Source organism: Teleopsis dalmanni, chromosome 1, assembly GCF_002237135.1.
Source record: "Teleopsis dalmanni isolate 2A chromosome 1, ASM223713v2, whole genome shotgun sequence".
NCBI classification, from domain to species: Eukaryota; Metazoa; Arthropoda; class Insecta; order Diptera; family Diopsidae; genus Teleopsis; species Teleopsis dalmanni.
Genome location: NC_051846.1, coordinates 115,224,201 through 115,237,060, shown reverse-complemented (window position 1 = coordinate 115,237,060; position 12,860 = coordinate 115,224,201). Strand labels below are relative to the sequence as shown.

At 34.0% G+C, this 12,860-nt stretch overlaps 2 protein-coding genes across 3 annotated transcripts; one reads left to right on the top strand and one right to left on the bottom strand.

Moving 5' to 3' along the window:
• Positions 1–2,591: 2,591 nt before the first annotated feature.
• On the top strand, positions 2,592–5,507 carry LOC119665632. Its single transcript, XM_038074861.1, has 2 exons — positions 2,592–3,333; positions 3,478–5,507. The coding sequence occupies exons 1-2, from the start codon at positions 2,592–2,594 to the stop codon at positions 5,505–5,507; spliced, it is 2,772 nt and encodes a 923-aa protein (XP_037930789.1).
• A 2,883-nt stretch (positions 5,508–8,390) lies between these two features.
• LOC119673320 (uncharacterized protein CG1552) lies at positions 8,391–9,277 on the bottom strand. 2 transcript variants are annotated; one of them, XM_038084584.1, is made up of 3 exons: positions 9,056–9,277; positions 8,827–8,980; positions 8,391–8,711 (listed from the first exon to the last, which is right to left on the bottom strand). In XM_038084584.1, the coding sequence occupies exons 1-3, from the start codon at positions 9,171–9,173 to the stop codon at positions 8,480–8,482; spliced, it is 504 nt and encodes a 167-aa protein (XP_037940512.1). In that variant the 5' UTR covers positions 9,174–9,277; the 3' UTR covers positions 8,391–8,479. The 2 variants fall into 2 exon arrangements, with proteins under 2 accessions (XP_037940512.1, XP_037940513.1); XM_038084585.1 differs by having other exon boundaries at positions 8,866–8,980.
• Positions 9,278–12,860: the final 3,583 nt, after the last annotated feature.

Sequence of the window (12,860 nt, the reverse complement as noted above, 5' to 3'; positions counted from 1 at the left end):
TTATGAACTTTTCCACGTATTTAAATAATTTGCAAACCGATTTAATTACGAACGTTTAGTCCGGCGAGTAGCCCAAGTAGAAGTGAACGAACACACTTTTGTGGAATTAATAGCTACAAAAGCCAAATGGGACAAGATGATCTTTCGATTAATATTGCATGTTTACTCAGTTAATGAAACTTAGCACAGGGCCGGATTTGAAAGACGCAGGTGTTAACTTGTATACTCTTGCTAATATTCTTGCTAATATTTTTGCTAATATTTACTACTTTCACATGCCGTTCTTTCGTATCTCAATACCTTGCATCACTCTTACGTTCATGGTTTTCTGTATTAATGCAGCACATTTTGAAAACGACGTGCTTATTGCTTTGGAAGTCCTAAATGAGGAACGAGAATGCGCCCGGATGTCGGCATACGTATCTGCATTTTAGATGGCCTTGGCACAATGGGATCGTACTGTCTTTCTCTCTACCACCATCGCGTCCACAACAGCCACTGTAGTGTCTAGTACAACAACTGTAGCGGCCATCGTAACAGCCTCCACCCGTTCATTTCCCATCAGTTTATCCCACTACCTGTCTTGCGCTGGGGAGTCTATCACACCTCGGTTGCTTACTTTGGTCGTTGGGTCCAGCTTTCATGAAGTTTTGTGTTCCCGCGCAGTTCCAGGAGGCTTTCTGAATTTGACCCGTTTGACAAATCCCAAAGAAGTTCCCAAAGAAGTGAAACACAAGCAGTTTACCCCTTATTATAAGGTTCAACACCTGTTCCAGGCTGATTCGCTCATTATGTCGCCTTTACACGAGTAGCGGAGAACCATATCCACACAGTATTGCAGGAATTGCAGGAGCGTATCACAGAAATGCCCAGATTTTCTTACTTTTACGGAACGGGTAAGACGCATTCGCCAGATTAGCCCAAACCATGGTTATAAGGACATGACATCAGAATATCGTTTATTAACAATACCACGGTCACAGTGATAACTAGTCACTGGCAAACATAAGACTGGTGTATTGTTTTGACTCTGGTGCAAAATTTTACGTGTTTCTGGATATTACCCGGTAGTTCTAAATACAATAGTTATTCTTTCCATCGTTGCTGAATATCGTGAAGGTGGCTGAATCTAACAGTAAATGTAAAGTTTGATGACATGATTTTGTCAGCTTGATCTATGATAGTCGCAAAATTTGAGTTCTAGACTGTCGACAAGCTCTTCTGCTTTATTTTCGTTTGAAAAATGTACTCACTTTATACCATGTAAAGGTGATTTTTAAAATCACTTTTCAGCCAGAAGTATGTACTGATATTCAAGAAGAATTTTTTTTCAGGTTCACAGCTTTAGATTCACTACATCGATGGGTTTTTACTCGAGAAGAAAATGTGAATGTGAGGTTGTTGGAGGAACTTGGTGATAGTTGGATAGCAAAAAGTATTAGTTTTGTGGTGCAAATTTTTATATTTCTGGAATACAGTTCTTTCAGGTTTTGGATAAATCTGCGGATTTTCCTAAAGACCACCGGGACAGATTTAGAAACTTTAGCTAAAGTGCTTTAAAGATATTGATATTTGATTAGGATACTGCTAGCTGCTATTAAATGTATTGCTTTTGTGCATGACCGTGTATTTGTTGTTCCTGAATTTTGAACTCTGTTGGTGATAGAAAAGCATTTAGATGTAGTTCCTTCTGAAATTGTTTCCGAAAGTAACCACATTTTTGCTTTTACTGTTTTATTTTTGCCTTTTTTGTTTTTTTTTGATTTTGTTTGTAAAGATGGAAACTTTGTAATAATTCCAACCAAAAATTTAGTAAAGATATGAATTACCATTTAACATAGTTACAAGAAACTACTTAACAAAAAGCCACCTAGCCTGCACGCAACTGCAACATGTGAAGTAATCTGAATTAAGGAGAAAATAAATTTGTAATAAATAGCGAAATATATTATATTTTAATAAAATAATTAATACATACCTTATTTTTTTATCCCTGTAAATTTAATTGAGTAATAATTTATTTATAAATTATTTATTATTATATTTATAAATATTTCAACAATAAAAAAAAACACTTGCACCGCGCTGTAAACAAACATTTACAAATGTCAAAGAAATGTCAGAATGCAATTCGCTGCAAAACATGCACAGAAAGCTTTTGTGCAGAAGTGCCAAATTGCATCAAGTTCAACTATGATCAGTTCAAGGCTTTGTGTACTTAACACAAATGGTTCAGGCGAATGCGTATAAAAGACCGTGATATTTTTGTAAAAATTTATTGTGTCTTGTATGATCACTCGGTGGCATTATATGCCAAAATATAATTTAAATAAATGTGGGACGCAGATCTGGCAACGCCAGCACACGAGCATAAGGAAGTAAAAAAGAAGAAACAAACGTAGTGTGGCAGTGCAGAAAGAAGACGTGTGAAGTAATGACGTGTGTGCGGAAGAACAAACAGTTTTTTTCATTTATATATATTTTTTTTGTAATTTAATTAATTAGTTTTGATTCTAATAAAAAGGAATCCTACAAATTGGGGGCTCAACAGGGATTTGAATTTCCGGCAATTGTGAAATTCAGTCTACACAATGACTTGCTTAAATGACTTCGTAAGCAGCAGCCTGCGCAGTAGCAGCAAAAACATAATAATAGCGTTGCATAAATTTATATACCAAGAAGAAGGTGATAGAAATAATCGAAAGAGATTGAGAGAATTTTCTGGATTCGATTACGACGAAAATGACAAGGCGTATGCAAGCAAATGCGAATATATTAAAAATAATTTGACTGAACGTGATTTGGTTTCAATTTGTATTGTACTAAATATAAGTTATTGTGTTAAAGATGTACAACTGCACATATTTCGAAATCTACGTAAAAATTTTTTGTTGTCCGAAAACGCAAACGACGATGAATGTAATGACGAAGAAGGAGATGAAGAAGTCGATGATGATGATGACGAAGAAGGAGATGAAGAAGTCGATGATGACGTTGACAGTAAACGCACTTTCAGAGGCAATGAACGCGAGTTTAAAAAATCTCGTGACGATAATGGCAATAAAATGTTTGAAGTGGATGATAATAATAAAGCAGCAGCGTACACACGTACAAAATTTTTACAAAGAGAAGCACCAAAATTTGCAATGAACTTTCGCGATATAGAGGACTCAATTAGACCATTTGATGGCACAAATATCATTTCGGTAGAAAGGTGGATTGAAGAATTCGAGGAACAAGCTGCACTGATGTGTTGGGATGGGTTTCAAAAACTAGTGTTTGCAAAAAAATCTCTTAGAGGCATTGCTAAACTTTTTATTTTGAGTGAAAGAGGTTTAAATTCGTGGTGTGCTTTAAAACACGCCCTGTTAAATGAGTTTCGAACAACAACAAATAGCGCACAATTGCATAAGCAACTTAGTGCTCGCAAAATAAAAAAAGATGAAAATGTGTTTGAATATTTTTATCAAATGAAAGATATCGCATCTCGCGGCAATATCGAAGACGAAGCGCTGATTCAGTATATAATAGATGGAATTAGAGACGGTTATGTAAATAAAATGATACTATATGGTGCAAAGAACCTTAATGAATTTAAAGACAAATTAAGATCATATGAAACAATGTGTGAAAAAAGTAAGCAAGTTAACGATTTTAAACAAAGCGAAAAGAAAAGTTTCTCAACAAATAAAACAGAAGTGAAATGCTACAATTGTGGTGAAAAGGGACATTTGTCCATGAATTGCAAAAATAAAAATCGAGGTACTAAATGCTTTAAGTGCAACCAGTACGGACATATTTCTAAAAACTGTGAACAAGCCGAAAACAAAATAAATACGCGCAGTTTACAGCAAAAAAACAATTTAACTACCAAATCCATTTTTATTGGCAATTTACAGTGCGCAGCCCTATTCGATACAGGCAGTAAATTTAATATAATTCGCGAAGACTTATACAACAAGTTGAATAAGCCTATCTTAGAAAAATGTAACGTATGTTTAATTGGTTTCGGTAGTGATCGCAATTCAAATAGGATTAAACCGATTGGACATTTTAAAAACTTAATTAAAATTGACGATAATGAGTTCATATTAGATTTTTATGTCGTTCCAATTCGGTGCATGGACTTACAAGTGATCATTGGCGAAGAACTATGCTTATACGCTGAAATTTTATTTAATCGTGATGGTATAAACGTTCGTAAAATCCTCGACGAAGACGATCCCATAGACGAAGAAGCTAAAATAATGAAAATTGACTTAGTAAATGACAACAAAACGATTGATATCGACAAAACCGCTAGTGAGAATGCGAGACGACAGGTACGTGAAATGATCATAAATTATCAGCCGAATCAATGTAAAACAACACAAGTGGCGATGTACATAGTGCTCAAAGACGAAACACCCATTTATTCTAGGCCGCGTAGATTACCGTTCACGGAGAGGTGCATTGTGGATGAGCAAGTGGAACAGTGGTTGAAAAATGGTGTAATTGAACGATCGGAGTCAGAATTCAGTAGCCCAGTTGTATTGATAAAAAAACGCGACGGTACACCACGCTTGTGTATTGACTTTAGAAGAATTAATAAAGTATTGGTGAAAGACCGTTTTCCGTTGCCACTAATAGAAGACCAACTCGATCGGCTACAAAGTGGTAAGGTGTTCAGTACAATTGACTTAAAGAATGGATTTTTCCATGTGCCCGTGGCAGAATTGTGTCGTAAATACACGTCATTTGTTACACATAATGGACAATATCAATTCTGTAGAGTGCCATTTGGATTGTCGAACTCACCAGGTGTTTTTCAAAGACATATAAACGCGATATTTCGTGAATTAACTAATGAAGGTATAGCTTTACCATACGTTGATGATATCATTATACCCGCAGCAAATGAAGAACAAGCCGTACAAAACCTAAAAGTTGTATTACAGCGGTGTGCAGACTTTGGACTTGAATTGAATTTTAAAAAATGCAAGTTTCTAATGAGAAAAGTGGAATTTCTAGGGCACACAATACAAGATCAAAAAATATCACCGTCAGAAGTTAAGGTTGAAGCTCTACGCAAATACAAATTGCCGCAAACATTAAAACAATTGGAAAGTTTTCTTGGGTTGGCGAGTTATTTTAGAAAATTCATACCTAAATTCTCGCTAATTGCCAAGCCTTTAACAGATTTAAGGAAACACAATGTGAAATTTGAAATAAAAGATGAACAGATTACTGCATTTAATACGTTGAAGACCATCTTAAGCGAAAAACCGGTACTAAACATTTTTAATCAAAAATCTGAAACGGAAGTGCATACAGATGCTTCGATAGAAGGATATGGAGCCGTTTTATTGCAAAAATCACCAGACGACGAACAATGGCATCCTGTGTATTATATGAGTAAAAAAACCACTGACGCACAAAGAAAATATACAAGTTACGAACTAGAAATATTGGCTGTTATTGAAGCTTTCAAAAAGTTTAGAGTATACATTTCTGGGTATGCATTTTAAGCTCGTTACTGATTGTAACGCATTTGCGATGACATTGGGAAAGAAAGACTTGTGCACGAGAGTAGCCCGTTGGATATTGTTCTTAGAGGAGTACGATTACGAAGTTCAGCATCGTGTTGGTTCGCGAATGAAGCATGTTGATGCTTTAAGCCGCTACGCCGTTATGTGCATAGATGAAGATAATATTCTTTCTAAAATACGGAGAGCACAGATGCAAGACGAAAACCTGAAAACGATATCGGATATTCTACAAGAAAAATCTTCATACAACGATTATTTTAAGAAAGGAGAGTTGTTGTATAAGCTGAGAAATGACCAAGAACTTATTGTTGTACCTAAGAGTATGCAGCGTGAAATAATTAGACATGCACATGAAAAGGGACATTTTGCCGTAAAAAAAACAAGTGAACTACTCCGAAATGACTATTTTATACCTCAATTGGAAGAAAAAATACAAAAACACATTATGAATTGTATTCCATGTATCGTTGTGAATCGGAAGCAGGGTAAGCAAGAAGGCGAACTACACTCATTGATTAAAGAAAGTATACCATTACACACGTACCATGTTGATTTTTTGGGACCATTAGAATCAACGAACAAACAATATAAGCATATCTTTGTCGTTATTGACTCTTTTACTAAATTCTGTTGGATATATCCAACTCGAACCACATCAGCTAACGAGGCTATATCCCGATTGCGTACGCAAAGCATAGTTTTTGGTAATCCTAATCAAATAATATCAGACCGAGGTGCTGCTTTCTCTTCAGATGATTTTCGTAAGTATTGCGAGGGTGAAAGTATTAAACACATCAAAATTACTACGGGCTTAGCCAGGGCCAACGGACAAGTCGAAAGATTGAATAGCATAATTGCACCAGTTTTGGCAAAATTAAGCATGGCAGATCCAACTAAATGGTATAAAAATGTTGACAAAGTGCAGCAGATAATAAACTCCACGTATTGCAGAAGTACTGGAACGACGCCTTTTGAATTATTAATTGGTGCTAAAATGCAAACAAAGGAAGATATTCAGATCAAAAAAATTATCGAAGAGGAAATTACAACGATTTTTAATGAAGACCGAGAAGAAATGAGGCAACGCGCAAAGCAACAAATACTGAAAATCCAGTTAGAAAATAAGAATGCATATAACCAAAGACGCAGGCCAGCCGTAAAGTACAAAGTAGGCGACGTAGTCGCAATCAAAAGGACGCAGTTCTCGGGAGGACTGAAGCTAAAACCAAAATACTTAGGACCTTACGAGGTCGAGAGAGTTAAATCAAACGATACGTATGATGTTATAAAAATCGGAAAAAGCGAAGGGTCAAAGCGGACTAGCAGTTGCGCAGAGTATATGAAGCCTTGGGCAGTTGCTGACAATGACACTTCATTCGGGTCGAACGAATCGCAGGATGGCCGATTGTGGGACGCAGATCTGGCAACGCCAGCACACGAGCATAAGGAAGTAAAAAAGAAGAAACAAACGTAGTGTGGCAGTGCAGAAAGAAGACGTGTGAAGTAATGACGTGTGTGCGGAAGAACAAACAGTTTTTTTCATTTATATATATTTTTTTTGTAATTTAATTAATTAGTTTTGATTCTAATAAAAAGGAATCCTACATAAATATAAATTATTCCCTGACACGAAGGCGGTTTTTGCTTACATACATTGAGGCGGTTTTGAGCCCATATACGTGAACGCTATTATATATATATGCAATCATAACAACAATATATTTTTTGTTTGCATCCTTTTCCCCGCAAACAGGTAGAGTACACACAGCAAGGGACAAAGCCTACACATCAATATTTTTCACAAAGCAGATACGGAGAAGTACAAGACAAAGAGCATCGATTTCAAAGGACTTCACGAGGCATCATCAGCCTGATCACCAAGAAATTTCACAGCCACAACGAAGCAAATTAAATTTTATTTTCTTTCAGAAAATTGTTTATAACTCATACATTATTTTTTTTTTATATTTGAATTATTTTAATTAACTCTTCTTGTTTAAAATTAAATTAACATCTTTCATTTGAGAAGTCCTGTCCCTGCAAATATGAATTTATTGTAACGCTTCCTGGAAGAGGCTGAGGTTACCCCCAGCGAAAGCATTTTAACGAAGCGAAAAATCCGTGTCGTTACAAATTTTTGGATATTAACGTTTTGAAGAAACGTCATTTGCGAACTCTTTATAGAGACAGTGCATCCATACAGCCTGTAAATGTCCTTAAGAAATATGCTTACATTTCCAACATACTAAAAATTCAGGCATGAATTTGCGTAATTTGAGTGAAAAATAAGTATGTATTTGACACATGATTTTTTTTTTTTAAAGAATTGAAACTTTCCAAAACGTGTATTCTACTCTCATAGCTTACCTTTAATACATGTGCTCAGAAAATTATAGGTAAAGTTGGGGTCACCGAAACAAGTATAAAGACCAAATTGATCGTCGCATTGACTTATGAAACAAATATAACAAATAGATTCTATATTTTACTTTTAGAAAGAGCACTTGCAAAATTTGACATTGACAACTCCCTTCAGTTTGCATTGAAAACAACAACAACTGTCGTGGCGTGACTGCGATCCTAACATGCCGTGGATGGGCTCTGTTTAATTGTCAATTTAACACAAGCTTTTCAAAGAAAACAAAAATTTAGAAGCGAAATAGTTCTAAGGGACTTTGCTGTACTGCTTTATTTTATTAAAGAACTCGTAGAGTATTAAGATAATATTATTGTGATTCATTTCAAATATTAAATTTGAAATCTTCGAAGTATCCCTAACAAATACAGCATACTTTTGAAAAAAAAAAAGATAAAACTATACCAGGGATGCATTTTAAAACAAAAAGAAATAACTGAGCTGTATTATTATTTAAATATTCAGCAAAAAGTATTTTCATGTATTTAGATGTTATGTATTGTCTAAATAGATAATTTTTTGTGCATTTCAGACATTATTTGAAATTCATACTATTTAATCCGTATTCATTCAGCAATGTATTAGTGCCACTCGCTGCTTGTTGCTGATGCATGTTAAGTAGCACACGATGTCGGAAGTGCATCGTTTTAAGCCGATGCATTCGTTGCTTCAGATTGCAATAGACAGGGCAGCAATCAGGAAAAGGCTTATACATTAGCTCCTCTTCGTCACCTTGTTCACACTGATCAGGCAAAATATCCAAACAGCTGAAGCACACATAAAAATAAAATGGAACCGAACATTAATATCGCTTAAAATAAACATATTTATAAATTTTATAAATATTTTAAAATGATATTAACTACACAAAAAAATAACTACTCATTCGGTCTAGACATCTTTTCCACTACAAAAATAGACCTGGATCGTGGTACTAGTTGATTGTTTTCGCAAAATAAGTTAGAACAAAGACTCAGTAGTACTAGGCGCCTTGGTAAAAATTTCGATTGCTCCCACATGCAACGACGGTAGGTCCCTAGAAATTTCAAAGTGTAAATGCGAAATCATTGAACGGGTTGCTTTTGAATGGATATGAATTTATAGAACTTACGTAATACAGTGTTATCATTCTCACTGGAATCCACTTTGCTGTTGTATTTAATATGAAATTGACCGAAGGCTGCACAGGTGCCAATAAATAAAAATATCACCAAGTTTTTCTGACTCATATCTATCTTCTTTGATCTTTAAGGCTGGATTTTTTCAAATTTGAGTTTCAAATTTTCAGTGGGTGCTTTTAAGCGATTTTATTCTTTCCATGTACAAAAGTCGTAACAAACTAAATTCATAGAAAAAAGCAAATTGAATAAAATCATCTGCATAAAAAATTACGGCTGGCAAAAAATATTAGTAACAAACTATATAAACGCTATATGTTGATATAGCTTAGTTCTCTAGAAATGGGCTCCAAAAACCTCAAATTTTTAAATTGATTTCACCACCACCAACAACTGGTATATAACATTTTTACATTGAATATACAAACGTATGTAGATGAATTTTTCTTTTTAAGTTCTTTCAGATCTTAACGAGAAGAATTCTTCTCTGTTGTTCTATGAGTTGTAGAGTTCTGGAAAATGAGGTGATCAGCCCCGTATTAATTTAAAAGGCATCTTCAAACCAGAATTTCTTTAACATAAAATTGGTGTCTAGTTAAGGTCTATACAAATTGAGGTTACGAGTAATTTAGGTAACTAATAATCTGGTTTGGGTTAAGTGTGATTTTGAGAATTTCCAGTTAAGTAGTTATTTTCCGCGCTGTTTTGTTTGAGAACGACTGTAGTTAGCACTTAGCTTCCAATTCGTTAAATAGTGCTTGTGATTCTTGAGAAACTAAATATGGTTGAATTTTCTATTTTTCGGTTTATATTGTAAATAGAGACTTAATAATATACGTAGATTAGATTAATATGAGGATTATAACTATTAAATTACAGCTTTTACACAAGCAGGGATCTCAGTTTATGCTGACTACAATGTAATATAGGTTATGACTAATGCTTATTGTTGAGTATAATATTTTAAATAATGTTTGCTGTATTCACATGTTAAGCATTTACACTTTTATTTATCACTCAGAACTGCGATGTCATTTGTTTCGAATATTTTATTATTGCCGTACTTGACTAAATTAAATTTAAGTTTATGATTACTTTTAAGTTTGCTCATATAATCCCATCAAAACATTTTTATTATAATGTTGAGATATTTTCAGCTAATTTTCCAATTTTTAAGCTGAATTTATTAAGATTTATCAACAGATTTATTGCTCGAAATAAAATAATTTTATAATACATTGTGTTACATTGTTTTATTGCTTGTTAAGGTTGAGGAATTAGGAATGTTTAGGAATTATTCAAAATACTCATATTTTTTAAACATATTCACAGCGTTTGCCACGTAATAAAGGCAAACTATATAGGTACTATATAGGTTTTTAAATTAAATTTTTTTATAATTTTTTTATATTATTATGATTCACAAATCAAGCAAGGAACCCACGTTTGCCACTTCATACACGCCAATAAGCCTCCTGCCTTGCTTTTCTAAACTCTTTAAAAGAGCATTGCTTTTAAAGCTGAAACCGTTGCTTGACGTTTTAAACTTAATACCGTCTCACCAGTTTGGTTTTAGGAACTCAACTGAAAACACCACATAAAAGAAAGCCACAATGGCCCTTAGCAGGTAAGAGTTTAGGTTGTACGCCAAAATTACTGCAGTGGCTCTATTCGGCGATCATTAGACCTATCATCTTATAGGGGGCACTTGTATGCGTAAATGGAACCAGACAACAGAATAACATTTACGTACTAAGCAGGCTACAACGACTACCGTGCGTATGTATGAAGAAAGGAAACCTAACGGATAATTGCCAGAGGTTCGAAAATCTTGCCAAATAGTGTCCATGGTTTTAATGCCATGGGACACGATGAATCCAAAGTTCACACATAGCTTTACTTAACTCATTAAAAATAAACAACAATGGAAGCTAGTAGGGCCTAAATCAAACCTTTCAGCAAATTAAGAAGATAATCGTATAGTTCACTAACGGTTCGCTTATCTTCCAAGCGGAAATTTATGCAGTATTTAAGTATGTAATTTTCAATATTAATCGGAATGACACGAGAAAAAATATCGCAATACTAACAGATTGCCAAGTGGCATCAAACTTATATCAGGTGACTTTTAGACTAATGCAAGAACGCCTTGATAAGATAAATCTGCTAAGCGAATCAAATCAGTTGTGGATTCTCTGGTTACCGGGACATTCTGGAATACGCGGAAACGAATACGCAGTCAAACTAACCAGCAAAGAAGCATTGATGATAAAAAGTTGTTGCACCTACAAAACCAAATATACATCCAATTATTTGGTCAGGATAATACTTTGCCCAAAAACTTTGTTCTTAAACTACATATTTTTACTCACTTATGTTATGATAATTTTTAAATCGTATTTAGCAATAAAAGTAATTCTTAAAACATAAATGTAGGCATAATTTCATTACAGATAAAATTATATTATTTGCATTCACAATGTACACGCATACATATACTGCTTACAAATTTGCATATCTTGACTCAATGCACAAAAGCAAAGATCCTCCCAAATTTGCTTAAAAAAATGTAGGCGCCACGCATAATCAAATGTACAGTCAAACAAAAAAAAAACAAGAATATGTATACGCCGTTATGACATGCATGCATATCAGCGCATAAAACAAAAGAAACAATAAAAACATGCGAAATAGACACCTTCCTAAATTTCATAAAAAAAACCACAATCCAAAACAAAAAAACGTGTACAAGAAACTTCTTAGTAGAAACAAATATATATACTTGCGCACATATACATATTTATAAATACGTTTGCCAAATATCATAGAGCAAAATCATAGGAAAGTACACACACAACCTAACAGAAGAAACAAAAAAATTTACATTTCCAAATGCATTTTTTCGATCACTGCAGAAGAAAGAAATACAAAAAAAAATCAGCAATATTACATCCATAACTTCATGAGAAAGAGCAACAATGCAACATATTCACATTTCGATTTGCGTTCAAAGGAAAAAATTTTCATGCCTCTTGATCTTTGAAGTTCTAATAAACCACTTCTACGCACCAAATGTAAAAAGCAAAAACAAGCAACCCAACAAGAGACTATGAATGAGAGCGCAAAATAAATGCAGGCCACTTACAAACTAAAATCCAACCATAGTTTCGATTCGTTTGTAATCGTCCAGAAGTTTCGATGCTTTTCTTCTCTAGATTATTTTTGCAAATTACACGCAATTCGTAGTAATGCTGTTCACATTATTCGAATTTTTTTTAAAAACCGGAGTTCTTCGATTATTCGAATATTCGTATTTCAACGAAGTCTTCGAAGTTTTTCACTGCAATTAAACTTCGAAGACTTCGAGAACAAAAATTTACAAAAAATTCGAATTTTTTTCCAACTTCGAAGACTTCGTTTACTATTCGAATATTCGAATTCCTCGAATACTTCGTAAATTCGAATACGAACAGCACTAACTCGTAGTGGGTTTTTTCAATTAAAATTATACCTGTAATTTAGAAATTCAACTACAAATTATAATTATACTGCAATTCATAATTCATAATTGAGGTGTTCAATTAAATTACACTTGTAATTTGGAAACTCAATTATCAATTATAATTATTCTGTAATTGTAATTTAATTTGTAATTTAATTGGATTTGCACAGCTCTACCCTGCGCTAATACAAATACGAAATAGACTCCTGGGAATATAAATTCTATATAACTTCAGACTCTAAACCTAGAAAGAGTCACAAAAGATAGCAATAATAATAATAATGTAACTAATGTAA

Bases quoted from the DNA above. Each gene is read 5' to 3' on its own strand.
- LOC119665632 (XM_038074861.1), top strand. From the start codon at position 2,592: ATGACTTGCTTAAATGACTTCGTAAGCAGCAGCCTGCGCAGTAGCAGC. The intron at 3,334-3,477 runs GTTTAAATTCGT...ATCAAATGAAAG, and splicing joins TTTTATTTTGAGTGAAAGAG to ATATCGCATCTCGCGGCAAT.
- LOC119673320 (XM_038084584.1), bottom strand. From the start codon at position 9,173: ATGAGTCAGAAAAACTTGGTGATATTTTTATTTATTGGCACCTGTGCA. The intron at 8,981-9,055 runs GTAAGTTCTATA...TGAAATTTCTAG, and splicing joins GAATGATAACACTGTATTAC to GGACCTACCGTCGTTGCATG. The intron at 8,712-8,826 runs GTAGTTATTTTT...TGTGTGCTTCAG, and splicing joins AAGATGTCTAGACCGAATGA to CTGTTTGGATATTTTGCCTG.